General features: G+C 42.4%; 1 protein-coding gene across 4 annotated transcripts in view; it reads left to right on the top strand.

The window, feature by feature from the left end:
- Positions 1 to 11,942, top strand: part of SPIN1 (spindlin 1) — an 87,808-nt gene extending 75,866 nt beyond the window's left edge. For all 4 annotated transcript variants that reach the window (XM_066257552.1, XM_066257554.1, XM_066257555.1 and 1 more), the window contains 2 exons: positions 4,425 to 4,658; positions 8,495 to 11,942. In XM_066257552.1, coding sequence (XP_066113649.1) covers positions 4,425 to 4,658; positions 8,495 to 8,694 — 434 coding nt within the window. In that variant the 3' untranslated portion in view covers positions 8,695 to 11,942. The remainder of the gene's footprint in view (positions 1 to 4,424; positions 4,659 to 8,494) is intronic.
- The last annotated feature ends 1,786 nt before the right edge of the window (positions 11,943 to 13,728 follow it).

The raw sequence follows: 13,728 nt of genomic DNA, 5'->3' as shown, positions 1-13,728 counted from the left end.
GGATGCGCATTCACCCCAGCAAGTTCTTTTCCAGAGTGGCAAGTTTTTGTTGATCTTCCCTTTAGGTAGCAAATGTTGGTAAGTCTTTATTTGTACTACTTAAGCATAGTTCAGTTTTTGTTTTTTATATTGTTCCCAAAAGTAACTCATTGTGTAATAGAAATCTTTGGCATTTTTAACATCATCTAAGTGCAACTGCACACCTTTACTCTTCCTCCTGAGGCACACCCTCCAGTTCCTCTCAATCTTGACATCAGTCTGTTTCCCACATTGATGACTTTGGGGCTTAAAAAACATTATCTACACCTTTATATGAATTATCATGCATCTTTTTTTCTGACCCTGAGGTTTAGTCTGTATGCCCAAGATTCCTAGCTCATTTGAAGTTGCCTACATTTTGCTGCATGACCTGTGTGTTAATCATGTTAGTTATTTTTTTTTAATCTTGATTAAAAAAGATAAAACCAAAATATGTATCTCGGGTGGTGGGATTAAGGGTTACTTAGTGTTTTTCTTTGTACTTCTGGACCATTGTAGTTTCCGACCACAGACATAGATTGCCAGTGTCTGCAAACAGAACAGCAGTGCAGCAGAGGAAACCCAAAGGTCTCTGCAAACCAGCAGCACCATGTGCCTAGTTTAACTAATAGCCAGTTATCATATCCCCTATGGTACTTTAGCCTGAAAATGAGGTTCTGTGTAAGAAAAGCCTGCTAAATTGTTTCAGGCAGCGTATTAGGCTAAGTTACAATTTTGTTTTCCTTAAGCTAAAGGTGGAGAGAAAATATGTTGGCCAGCCTGAAAGCCTGTGACAGCACAGGGAAGTGGCTCCCAGAGTGAGCTCTCCTGAGCTCATTCAGGAGATCTGTGCAGTCAGGTTTTATTTTCATAACAAGATGGAACTTGCTGTTTTACTCCTGTTCTTTCACAGTCATACACTGAAGTTACCACTGTCTGGAAGATCTGCACAATGCAGCAGACACAGTACAGGGTGGGGCAAACTAGGTTTACAGTTGTGAGTATGTAAAGCACAGACTTGATTCCTGTGTTTTTATTTAATTTTATTTCTTAAAAAAAATAAATTTTTTTTTTAACTCACTGATTTTGGAGAAGAGGGGAGGAAGGGGGAGAGAGAGACAGGAGCATCAGTCTGCTCCTGTATGTGCCCAGACTATGGATTGAACCAGCAACCTCTAGGTTTCAGGACGATGCTCTACCAACCAAGCCATCTGGCCAGGATGTATTTAATTTTCATGCCAACTGTAAGCTTACTTTTGCCACACTTGATATGTTCTATGTGAGCAGTGTGTGGCGTTAACAAATCCATTTATTTGTAAAAAACCCATTCAAAGACTGTCACACTTTTTTGTTGTAAGAAACATAACATAAAATTTACTACATGAATTATTTTTTACGTATAGTTCAGTAGTGTTACATATATTCACATTGTTGTGACACAGGTTTTTGAGCTTCTTCACCATATAAATCCGTGACTCTGTCTTCCTTGAACAACTCCCCGTAGTCCCTGGCATTGGCCATTTTTTTTTCTTCGTCTTCTTAAGTTAGAGGAGGGGAGATAGAGAGACAGACTCCCAGACTCCTGCATGCACCCTGACTGGATCCACCTGGCATCCCCCATGTGGGGCCTGTGCTGCTTGAATCAACTAAGCTATCCTCGAATCAATACAAGCCACTGGCTGTGAGAGGGGAAAAGAGAGAGAAGGGAGAGAGGGCGGGTCAGAGAAGTAGGTGGTCGCTTCTTCCGTGTGCCCTGACTGGGGATTGAACCTGGGATGTCTGCATGCCATGCTGATGCTCTATCCACTGAGCCACCGACCAGGGCCCATTCTGTTTTCTGTGTCTATGTATTTGATTATTTTAAATACCTCATAAATGGAATTTACAGTATTTGTCTTTGCGACTGGCTTCTTTCTCTTAGGATAATGGCCTTAAGGTTCATTCATGTTGTAGCATGTGTCAGGCTGTCCTTTTAAAGACTAAGTAGTGTTCCATTGCATGTAAAAACCACTTTTGTTTATCTCTTCATCTCGAGTGGCTTCAGCTTTTGGCCGTTGTGATCAATACTGCTCTGAAATGTGTGTACAAATGTCCCTTGGGTATATCCTATTTTCAGTTCTTTAGGGTGTATACCCAAAATGGATTTGCTGGGTCAGGGTAGAGCAGCAGCATTCGATAATGTAACATTTCAGTCCCACCAGCAGTGCACCAGGGTCCAGTTTCTCTACATCCTCACCAGTGTTTGATATTTTCTGTTGGCTTTGATTTGCATTTTTCTGACGACTAGTGTGTTGAGCATCTTTTCATATACTTTTTGACCATTAGTATGTAATCTTAGCAGAAATGTCTATCCAAGTCCTTTGCCCATTTTTGATGAGATTATTTGATCTTATTTGTTGAGTTGCAGTTCTTTATATATTCCAGAGACAAATGAGTTTTAATTCATTTTATTTTAATTTAAATAACTGTGGCAAGTTTCTTGATAACGATTTTTAGATTTTACATTGCAGTTAACTTTTAAGAAACTGCCATGTGTTGAGAAAAATTTTTTTTTTAAGATTTATTGATTTTTGGAGACAGTAAGAGAGAGAGAGTGAGAAGCATCAATTCTTAGTTATTTTCACCTCTCTTTGTTCATTGATTTCTTCTCATGTGCACCAGGCCGAGGCTCTATGTAGGTCAGGAAGTATTGAGTTTTGATGTTGTATGATAAAAGATAATCTAGAAATACCTGAAAAGATAGACTACTTTTCCAACAACGTATCTTTCAGAGGAATATATAAGAGTGCTAAAGCAGATAAGGTAATCTAGCTGTCCTTTCTAAAGCTAGACATTAAGAGATTTACAAAAATGTGAAATCATGGCACTTTCTTTACTAAATTTTTGTTAGACAATATTTTTTATTAGAAATGTGTTTATGGTAGTATTTATAAATAACATTTTTAGGCTTGTCATTTATAATTTCTAAAATAGTTGATACTGATAGTTATCTTTCATGTAAACAAATGCTCTTCTGAGTCCTTACACATTATGAAGAATGTCAAGGAGTCCTGAGATTAGAGCCTGAGAACTTCTGGTATGAAAACTCAAGTGGGATTTTGTTTTAACATTACGCACAGGGAGAATTTTATGTATTCTTTATTAATCCATAATTAATTGAAGAAAACATGTTTTTAGAATATTCTGATAAGTTGGATAGCAGTATCTTTACTAAGAAATTCTAATCTTTGTTTATTTGACTTATTTAATAGGAAGGAAAGCACTTACAAGTAAAATAGAATTCCTGTTGTATTTTAAAAACGTGTGTCTGAAACTTGAGGACAGGAGAAACCGTAAAAACATTTAGAATTTCTATAATTTTCCAGTTAAAGAAATGAAGCTTGTAATTTTTGCCTTCGTCTTTAAAAAGGTGGAGCAGGGCTGTTGCTACATGAGTGGGGAATCCACACCCCTAACCACAAGGGCTGTCCAGGACAGCCCACTCTCTGACATAATTAATTCATACAGCAAATACTGAACCACTGTGAGCTTGGTGTTGGAAACAGGACAGGAAAGGCCATGGTGTGTAGGCTAAAAGTAAGCAAACAGACACGTAAAACCAGATAACTGCAGGTAATGGGAAATGCTGATAAGGAATAAAACTGGGTGGGCGGCTGCTTTCACCAAGGTGCTCCTGGAGAGCCTGTGGGAGGAGACCTGCTCACAAGCCAGCCTTGCCCATGTGGACAGCCCATGGCCTGGATGAGGAGAGGCAGAGGCTGGCAGGAGGAAGGGGACAGATAGACTAGGTGGGGAGAGGGCCTGTGGAGAGTAGTTTGTTATCCACATTATAAGGGAAAATACTGGTGCACTTTAAGCAGATGAGTAACTCAGTCTGGCGTTTGCTGTGGCAGTCCAGTGAAGGAGCGGAATAGACCTGCCCCTGGAGTGCGGTGGTTTCTTAGCTTCAATAACTGGTCTGTGTTGTTCATGTCAGATGTAATATAAAAGGGAGTGGTTGGAAGAGCAAATGGGGATGCTAGGATTTTTGCACTCTTCTGGAAGTCTGTCGTCTCAAAATTTAAAGTCACTATTAAGCAATAGTAAAAAAAATTTATACCTTGAATAAACAAGTGAAATTCCTAATTTAGCTATAGCACCAATAGCATATGAATTCAAAAAAATTACAAGGAAAAAAACATTCTCAAAATAATTGACTTGGGGCAATGAAATAGTTCTTATGGAGTCAAATCTGGGGCGGGCCCTGCATGTAATTTGAGTGTGGTTCTTAAAACCCACCAGGTGCCTCTGATGCTGTGGCTCATTTACTGTGTGGACAGCATTTCAGGGTCCCATTGAATCAGCTCAGCTTTGTGTCCATAGTCAGTGAAGCCCTTTAGAGACCATTGTTGCTTCTTTGTTCCCAGCAACATCTCGGATCAGCGACGCACACCTGGCCGACACAATGATTGGCAAAGCGGTGGAGCACATGTTTGAAACCGAGGATGGCTCTAAAGACGAGTGGAGGGGAATGGTACTAGCTCGCGCCCCTATCATGAACACGTGGTTCTACATCACCTATGAGAAAGACCCCGTCTTGTACATGTACCAGCTCTTAGATGACTATAAAGAAGGTGACCTTCGAATTATGCCTGATTCTAGTAAGTATGCATTGACAACTTCTATTTTTGATGTTTCAAAAGTAATTTGAATTTTAGAGCAAGATACCTGATTTACTATTTTTCAGTTTTTTATTTTAATTATTAGGGATAAGTGGTTATTCTTTTAGTCACATCCTATGTCATAGGTTGTGAAATTCTTACCCTTTTGCTGAGAGTACAGTTATTCTTGTACTCATTCGGTGCAGGGTCCCTCCACAGGACTTTGGCCTTTCCTGTGGATGAAGTGTGTAATGTGTGGTTCTTTGTGGCCTCTTTCACTCCACAGTGTTTTCAGGTCTTACCTGTGTTTTGGTGTATGTAACATCTGTTGTAGCATGTGTCCGTGCTTCATTTATCTTATGGCCAAATACAGCTCCTTGTTTGGGTAGGCTCTGTGGCATGTGTTCGTTCATCTGTTGATGGACATTTAGATTGTCCTCTGCCTTGGTTGTTATGAAGACTACTGCTGTAAATGTGCAGGCTTCCAAGTAGACATGTGGTTTTAGTTCTCTTGAGTATATAACTAGGAGTGGAACTGATGGATCACAGAGATGACTATGTTGAATTGTGTAGGGCTGTGTTTTTCAACCACTGGTCTGCCAGGAATTTTGTGCTGGTCCACAAAAGAGTTACCCTGATGTTGTATGAAGATTACAGTGTCTGTTATCGTTGAGTCTGTGATCTTCATACAGCATCAAGGAGGGTGGGTAACTGTTTCGCAGACCCACACAAAGTTTCTGGCAGAGTGGTTGTTGAAAACCATAGGTTTAAGGACCTGACCTGCCAGACGAGTTGTCAAAGTGTAAGTTATAGTATCATACATTCTTGGCAACAGTGTCTGAGGGCTCATTTCTTCACACCTTTACCAACACTGTTAACTGACTTTTTGATTCTAGTGGTTTTATATCTCATGGTGGTTTTGGTTTGCATTTTATCTCCCTGATAACTAAAACTGTCACTATCTTTTCATTCTTATTGGCCATTTGTTATGTCTTTGGCGGGAACTGTGCTCTTGGTCGTTTTTTCCAGTGGGTTATTTATTAGTTGTAAGAGTATTCTAGGCTCAAGTCTCTTGTCAGATACATGATTTTCAGATACTTTCTCTCATTCTCTGGCTTCTCCTTTCACTCTGATGGTGTTCTGAAGTCCATTTTACATATTTTTTCTTTGTTGTTTGTGCTTTTGATGTTGTATCTTGCAATCTCTGGCCAAATCAAAGGCTCTAAAGATTTACCCCTATGTTTTCTCCTAAGGGACTTAAGTTTTAGCTCTTATGTGTATGTCTTTAGCTCTTTTGTTTAGATCTTTGATACTTTTTGAATTAAGTTTTGTTCATGATGTTGCTTAAGGCTCCAGCTTTATTCTTTTGCATGTGACAATACAGTTGTCCCAGCACCATTTTTTGAAAAAATGATTCTTTCCTCTATTGAATGGTTTTGGCGCCTTGTTTAAAATCAGTTCATTACAGATGTATGGGTGTGTTTGGGGCCTTCCATTTCTGTCCCATTTGCCCCTATATCTGGTCATGTTGGTGCCACACTTGATTATGCTGCTTTGTAATAAGCTTTAAAATTCAGAAGTATGAATCCTGGTTATTTATTTACTTATTTATTTTCAGTATTGTTTTGGCTTTTCTGGGTCTCTTAGAATTTCCTATGAATTTTGGAATTAGCCTGTCAGTTATTGCAAAGGAACCAGCTGGGATTCTGAGGGTTAGCTCAGGGACTGTTGCCATTTGACAGTTATACTTTCTGACACAAGAGCGTGGGGTGTTTCCCTATTTATTAAGATTGTTTTATGCATGGTGTCTTGTAGTTTTCACATTGTAAGTTTTGCACTTCTTTGGTTAAATTTATTCCTAAACACTTCTTTTTTTTTTTTTTTTTTTTCTTTTCCTGAAGCTGGAAACGGGGAGAGACAGTCAGACAGACTCCCGCATGCGCCCGACCGGGATCCACCCGGCACGCCCACCAGGGGCGACGCTCTGTCTACCAGGGGGCGATGCTCTGCCCCTCCGGGGCGTCGCTCTGCCGCGACCAGAGCGACTCTAGCGCCTGGGGCAGAGGCCAAGGAGCCATCCCTAGCGCCCGGGCCATCTTTGCTCCAATGGAGCCTTGGCTGCGGGAGGGGAAGAGAGAGACAGAGAGGAAGGAGGGGTGGGGGGTGGAGAAGCAAATGGGCGCTTCTCCTATGTGCCCTGGCCGGGAATCGAACCCGGGTCCCCTGCACGCCAGGCCGACGCTCTACCGCTGAGCCAACCGGCCAGGGCCTAAACACTTCTTTTTAATGTTACTGTGAATGGAATTATTTTCTCATTTCAGTTTTGAGTACACTTGTTCTTTTCAAAACAAACCCCTATTCTTTCTTCAAACATGCCAAACCTTGACTGAGACACTCACTATATTTAGTCATGTGACAGTATATCTGGACCCTTTTGAAAAATTTTTTAAAATTTTATTTTGATTTTAGAGAGGAAGTTAATGTGTGTGGGGAGACATCGATTTGTTGTTCTACTCATTGTGCATTCAGTGTTGATTCTTGTATGTGCCCTGACCGGGAATGGAACCTGTAGTTTTGGCATATTAAGTTGTTCTGGAACGAGCCAGTCAGTGAATTTACTCATGAGTTCATCAGGCCCTTTCTGTCTTCTGAGAATTTTCTTTTAATGTTTGTGTACATTTGTTATAGATGTGTAATGGGAAGTGTTCATGTAAGCAGGAGTTTTCACAGGTGTGTATTACAGAACAGTTCCTGCTTAGGACCATGCTTTCCAGCACTTAGATTTTGCTGAGGACCTTTTAAAACAGAACGGGCTTCAGCCATCCTCGGAGATTCAGTTGACATTGGTCCGGGGGTGGGGTTTACTCAGCAGAGGATACCTCTTGTGAAACTGGGTTAGTATGACGTGAAGGGAAGTGGAAGAAAAGGAAGCTGTGAGACCAGGAACACTGAGGCATGTTTTCAGTCATCCCAGGAGGCACTCTCTGCTTTGAAATCCTCAGAGTAACTCATACTTATTTTTAAGAATATACCTAATTTAGGTTTTTTTCCCCTTGGTCCTTTTCTTCATTCAGTCCTTACCTCCTCATGTAATTACAGCCATAATTAAACATGAGCCAGAGGAACTTTTCTGGGGGTGACTTTAAAATTTGTTGGCATGGCTGGATCTCGGGGGTCGTCATTGTGTGGATGAAGTTTTCCCGGTATGCAGCCTCACCACTCCCTTACGTATCACCTACGGCTGCGCGTGCTTCCAAGGCAGAACCAACTGGTTCATACAGAGACCATGTGGCCTCAGGTTGGACATATTTACTGTTTGGCCCTTGAAGAAAAGTTTGCTGATTGTTGGTCTTGATAAGATATACTCAGGAGGCCCTGGCCGGTTGGCTCAGTGGTAGAGCGTTGGCCTGGCGTGCGGGGGACCCGGGTTTGATTCCCGGCCAGGGCACATAGGAGAAGCGCCCATCTGCTTCTCCACCCCCCCCCCCCTCTCCTTCCTCTCTGTCTCTCTCTCCCCCTCCTGCAGCGAGGCTCCATTGGAGCAAAGATGGCCCGGACGCTGGGGATGGCTCCTTGGCCTCTGCCCCAGGTGTTAGAGTGGCTCTGGTTGCGGCAGAGCATCGCCCCTGGTGGGCAGAGCGTCGCCCCTGGTGGGCATGCCGGGTGGATCCCGGTCGAGCGCATGTGGGAGTCTGTCTGTCTCTCCCCGTTTCCAGCTTCAGGGGGGGAAAAAAAAAGATATACTCAGGATATCTAAAAAATTGTTAAAAATAGACATGTGAGTTGCTGTGTATTTAAAATTGACTTTCAATTCTTTTCCCCATCTTTACTTACAGATGATTCACCTCCAGCGGAAAGGGAGCCAGGAGAAGTGGTGGACAGCCTGGTGGGCAAGCAAGTGGAGTATGCCAAAGAAGACGGCTCCAAAAGGACTGGCATGGTCATTCACCAAGTAGAAGCCAAGCCGTCTGTCTATTTCATCAAGTTTGATGACGATTTCCATATTTATGTCTACGATTTGGTGAAAACATCCTAGATGTCATCATGAACTTTGCCAAATTTGTGGAACTATTAAATGTATAATTTGTAGACATAAAGACTTGATTGCTTTCCAGTTTAATGAAAGCTTAAATGTCCCTGCGAACCCACAATCTCTGCCCGCAGACCTGGTCTGTTCTGAATAGTACAGATTTATGTGAACACAAAACAACGTTGTGTGAGGAACTCCTTCCTTTGAAAAGAAGTCTGTCTGGAGGGGAGTTACAGGCAAGTTCGGTAAAAGTTAAGGTATTATCATAGTCCAGTAAAACTGTAATAGATCTTACCCCCATGTTCCCCTTCACTCTCAACATTCTCTTATCTTGCTCTGCTGCCACAATGCAAGCATAGTTTAGTATTTTTGTTACTTCTTTTTTTGAGAGATATATGTATCTAAACCTACGTATCTATATCTGTGTGTATACATGTATACACACACCTAGATCTCTGCGCACGCACACACATGAACCCTTTATTGGCAGTCCTTTCTTTGCAGATTGGGAAGGGGGTTAAATAATTTTCTCCAGTTTAATAGGAGTGCTTGACCCACGTCAGTCATATTTAATATATTACTGCTGTTTATTTAAAATTAAATTTGGGCACAGGAAACGTGGGTATATTCAGCTTGTTTTTGGAAAGTCGGAAGTTTAGAGCACCTTTTCAATTTAAAGGTTTTAAACCATAAATCCAAATGTGAATCTTTTCAACAGTTATTGACCCATGTTAGAATTTTATAAAATAGTTAAAATCTAGATAAAAGGCTGCCTTTAAGTCTAAGCTTTGTAAATTTTTTTGTTTACATTTTTTTATCATAAATACTTCTTTTTTAAAACAACGCCCAGGTACTTGGTCCACACAGTGTAACGCAGTGTGTTTTGGACCCACTTTGGGCCCGTTATTTGTACAGAGCAGTAACCAGATTTTGGTATACAGATTTAAGAGCAACAGTACATCGGTCATTAGTGTGTATGTGGTAAGTTCCTGGGAGAACACAATACTTTTATATTAATAATGTAAGTTGGAGAATGCTGGTATTGCCCTCTAAGAAGTTCTCTGGGTCACTTGTATTTTTATTACTGTTATTGCTGATACATGGTTATGGTCCAACAGCTTTTTCCCCTAGCTTTCCCCCACAAAGAATGTTGTTGAGACAGATACCAGCTAAACTCTCCTGATGCCTTTGGGTGCTGTTCTTGCTTACGGTGCTGCCGCTGTGGACCTGTTGCCTGTGCTCACTTGTAGGTGTGACTGATAGCAGCCCTTGGCCACGGAACCCTTCTGTGGCTGATTCCTTCAAGGCGGCTTTAACTGAAAAAGTGGTTAATGTACAGCAAGGCACCACCTGTCACTTTGTGTTAGAGAAGCCCTGGCGCTTTGCATGCTAGGATAAAGGCCTTGGGTGACACCAGTCTCTCAGGGAAATAGAAAATCTTACCTGTGATTTGGGTGGAAGGCGAAACTTAGCTCATGCTGTCAGTCAAGCACCAGAGGTCTGTGTGACCTCTTTCATGCTGTCCTTGATATTAGAGATTTCATAGATTCGAGGTTTCGTGTGTGGTTCCACGACGCCCACTTTGCCTCCAGGAAGGCCACGCCTCGTGCTGTCGGATGGCAGCCGCGCGTGCAGCATTCCTGTCGTGTATCTAGCGCCTCATTGCCGGGGCCTTGGGGGTGAGTGTCTTCTTGAAGTGGGTACCCAGGTCCAGACCCTCCTCCTGCGTGTAAACAGTGTCATGCTGCACTTCTGTTAGCCACTTCCCTGGTGGCTCTCGGAAGAGGGCCTGCATGTGAATCTCAAGGCCAAGCCCGGCTCCCTAAGCACAAGTGGACATGACAAGTGTGGCCAGAGAGTGTGTCTAGCATGTGCACTATATATACACAGCACAGTGACTTTGGGTTGAAAAACATTGTTTTGGAAGTGCCCTGAGCGTTGGGTTAAAACATTTCTAGCATTACCTAATGGCTTACATTGTGGTTTTCTGCAAGTACCTTTACCAACTTCAATACCACATGACCTGCCACTCTATGTAGACAAATGTGACAAGTGATTACTGTTGTCATTTTAATTACTGTTCTATTTTTCGCTTTTAGGGCTGAAGGAGGGGGAAGTGTTTTCTTTGTTTTTCCATTCTTTTTTCCTTTTTTTTTTTTTTTTTGGTGGCTTACCCCACACGTACTGATGCTGTGACCAATTCCACTCCCAGCTGAGTGTTCCAGGCTTGGTTCAGGCTCACGTCTCAGATCTGCATGCACTGCTTGCCTTTTCCTGGTGTCTGAATGTTGGCTCCTTGTTCTAGGAGTCCAACATTAATTTCCAAAATTATCATGGGACTTGTGACAACACAAGACATGACTCTGTATAAAATGTATTGGCCTTCCTCACTGACCTGCTCTAGTGTTACCGTGTCGTGTGCGTGTGTGACGTCTGGCTGCCATGGGAAGCTGCAAAGGAGAACCTTAGAAGCAGACCATCCTCTCTGCATGCTCTATTCTAAGTAGAATGTTCAATGTAACTAACGAAAACGCATGTTAAAGATATTTAGGTTTTTGTTTTCTATCTTTGTTTTCCTTGTTTTCCGTTTCCTGTGTATTTGCGTACTGTGCTGTCGTAGTGGTTGTAGGTGGCGCACTGGTGAGGTGGACAGTGCCGGCAGGCGGTGACTGTCCAGTCGTGTGTCACGCAGCATTTGAAGGGACTGTGCATCCTAAACAGTCACAGTGACCTCTCAATCGGGTTTTGTTTCTATTATGTTTTACGTGCCAAACCCTGAAGTGCATTGGGCTCAAATCTCTGAACGCTGTGGACCCATTAGAAGACTGTTTTGATTGTCACAAATTGTAGTGCCTGAAAACACTCTTAAGCTGATTGTCTTAAAAAACAAACAAACATAAAAAACTAAAGTTTTCCAAAGACAAAACAGGAACAAGTGAATTCTGGGTGAAATGTCTGTGGTTCCTTGGAAATGCTGCGCTCTGTATCTCCCACCATTGTAGTGCAGTGTGAACCAGTGTGTCTAGTTCAGAGGTCCTCGTGTTCGCATCCGAAAATTAGGTAATGACCTCATCTTCAAGCTTGAATTCATTTTTAATTTTAATTTTATTTTATACAATGTGTAGACAGTTCCCTGTTCTCTGCATTTAGAAGTATAAACAATATAAATCTGTTAATTCTGTAAGTAATTTTTATAATTATGATGTAACTCTATCCTATCCTTAAAACATTTAAAATAAACCCTTTATGTGCAACTTTTGACTGTAAATTTTGTGCTTATGAGCAAATGTGATGTGTTAAAGTCAGTCTCTGAAAAAAGTTTTTAAAGTTTTGCTTTAAGATTTTAAGCAACATTTTCTACCCCTTTTCACCACATGTAAATGTCAGTATACATACAGAATTTTTATTTGAACAATGATATTTAATAATACTTGAAAGAGGGGGCATTACTCAGTATCCCAAATATTATATAGCCCAAGTATTCCAAGTTTGTGATTTGCCATTAATGAGAAACTTTTATTTATCATAAAATTTTTAACTTGTTTTCAATAGAATTAAATGTGTATTTTGTACTTTTATATCTATTCTTGCTTTGTATGCTGCCTACAACACTTTATTAACACTAAACTATAGTCGTGAGACTGCAGGGAAAACCCTTGGTCACTCAGTGGTCGGACAAACAAGTGGAGGTGCTAACTGACCTGTGTCCCGTTTCATCTGCCCAGGCAGTTATACTCAGTGAGGTAGGGAGCAGTGTTATGATGTGCCGTTCTTAGGTCTGCTTTTTTATGTTCCCGTGTTGAGTTTGGCTCAAGGACTTGGGGCCAGGCCGGGCCACCTTCCCCTCTGGCAGAGTGGCTAGGGTTGGCTTGTCCTGCTGTCCTGCACACTGGAGGCAGGAGCTGTGTCTAGATGGTGTGGGGGCAGTACCCCTGGAGTTGCAGGTGCTGTCCTGGGCCTGATCTTAGTCCTACTGTGGTACTGAAGGTACGGCTCGAGAAATACACCTGCCTCCCCCCACCCCCAGCCCCCAAGTAACAAAGTGGGTTCAGTCTGGATGGTGGTGGTTGCTGACTGCATTTGCAACCCACTGAGTGGGTCTGGTGACAGCTTGTTATTACTCCTGGGGAGTGGCAGGGGCGAGCCTGCCTCCTGTGTCACAGCTCTGTGATGGTGACAGCACTCGACATGGAAAAGCACTCGCAAGTAAGCACCTTGTCAGGGACTTCCACCCATTCCATGTAATTCTTTTTTTTTTTTTTGTATTTTTCTGAAGCTGGAAACGGGGAGAGACAGTCAGACAGACTCCTGCATGCGCCTAACCGGAATCCACCCGGCACACCCACCAGGGGCGACGCTCTGCCCACCAGGGGGCGATGCTCTGCCCATCTGGGGCGTCGCTCTGCTGCGACCAGAGCCACTCTAGCGCCTGGGGCAGAGGCTAAGGAACCATCCCCAGTGCCCAGTCCATCTTTGCTCCAATGGAGCCTTGGCTGCGGGAAGGGAAGAGAGAGACAGAGAGGAAGGAGGGGGAGTGGAGAAGCAAATGGGTGCTTCTCCTGTGTGCCCTGGCCGGGAATCGAACCCGGGTCCCCCGCACGCCAGGCCGATGCTCTACCGCTGAGCCAACCAGCCAGGGCCTTCCACGTAATTCTTAATCTTGTTAGTCTCATGTATTTCTTAAGCTTTCGCGGTGTTGTCACCGGGGAGGGGGATTGTATGTGTCGTGTCCAGGGTTACAGAGGTCATCGGAACTCGGACTCTCAGTGCCGCTGTGCTAGTGCCTTGGAATTAAATTACCTGGGCGGGATACTTGAATAATCTGTAATCTAATTTCTATGGATAATTTCTGTGACCTTAATTTCTTTCCAAATTGTCTAATAAAAATTTTTACATTAGTTACTAGATTGTAGGCATCTATGTCTCTGTATGGTAAGAATTAGAACCTGAAGTTATTTTTTCCTGCAAAAATAAGTATATATTTGGAGAGAAGAATGTTTAAGAAATTGAGTAATTTCCATTATGAGAATGTAAACACTA

Source organism: Saccopteryx bilineata, chromosome 2 (genome assembly GCF_036850765.1).
Source record: "Saccopteryx bilineata isolate mSacBil1 chromosome 2, mSacBil1_pri_phased_curated, whole genome shotgun sequence".
In the NCBI taxonomy this organism is placed as follows: domain Eukaryota; kingdom Metazoa; phylum Chordata; class Mammalia; order Chiroptera; family Emballonuridae; genus Saccopteryx; species Saccopteryx bilineata.
This window is presented reverse-complemented; position numbering and strand designations above follow the sequence as displayed.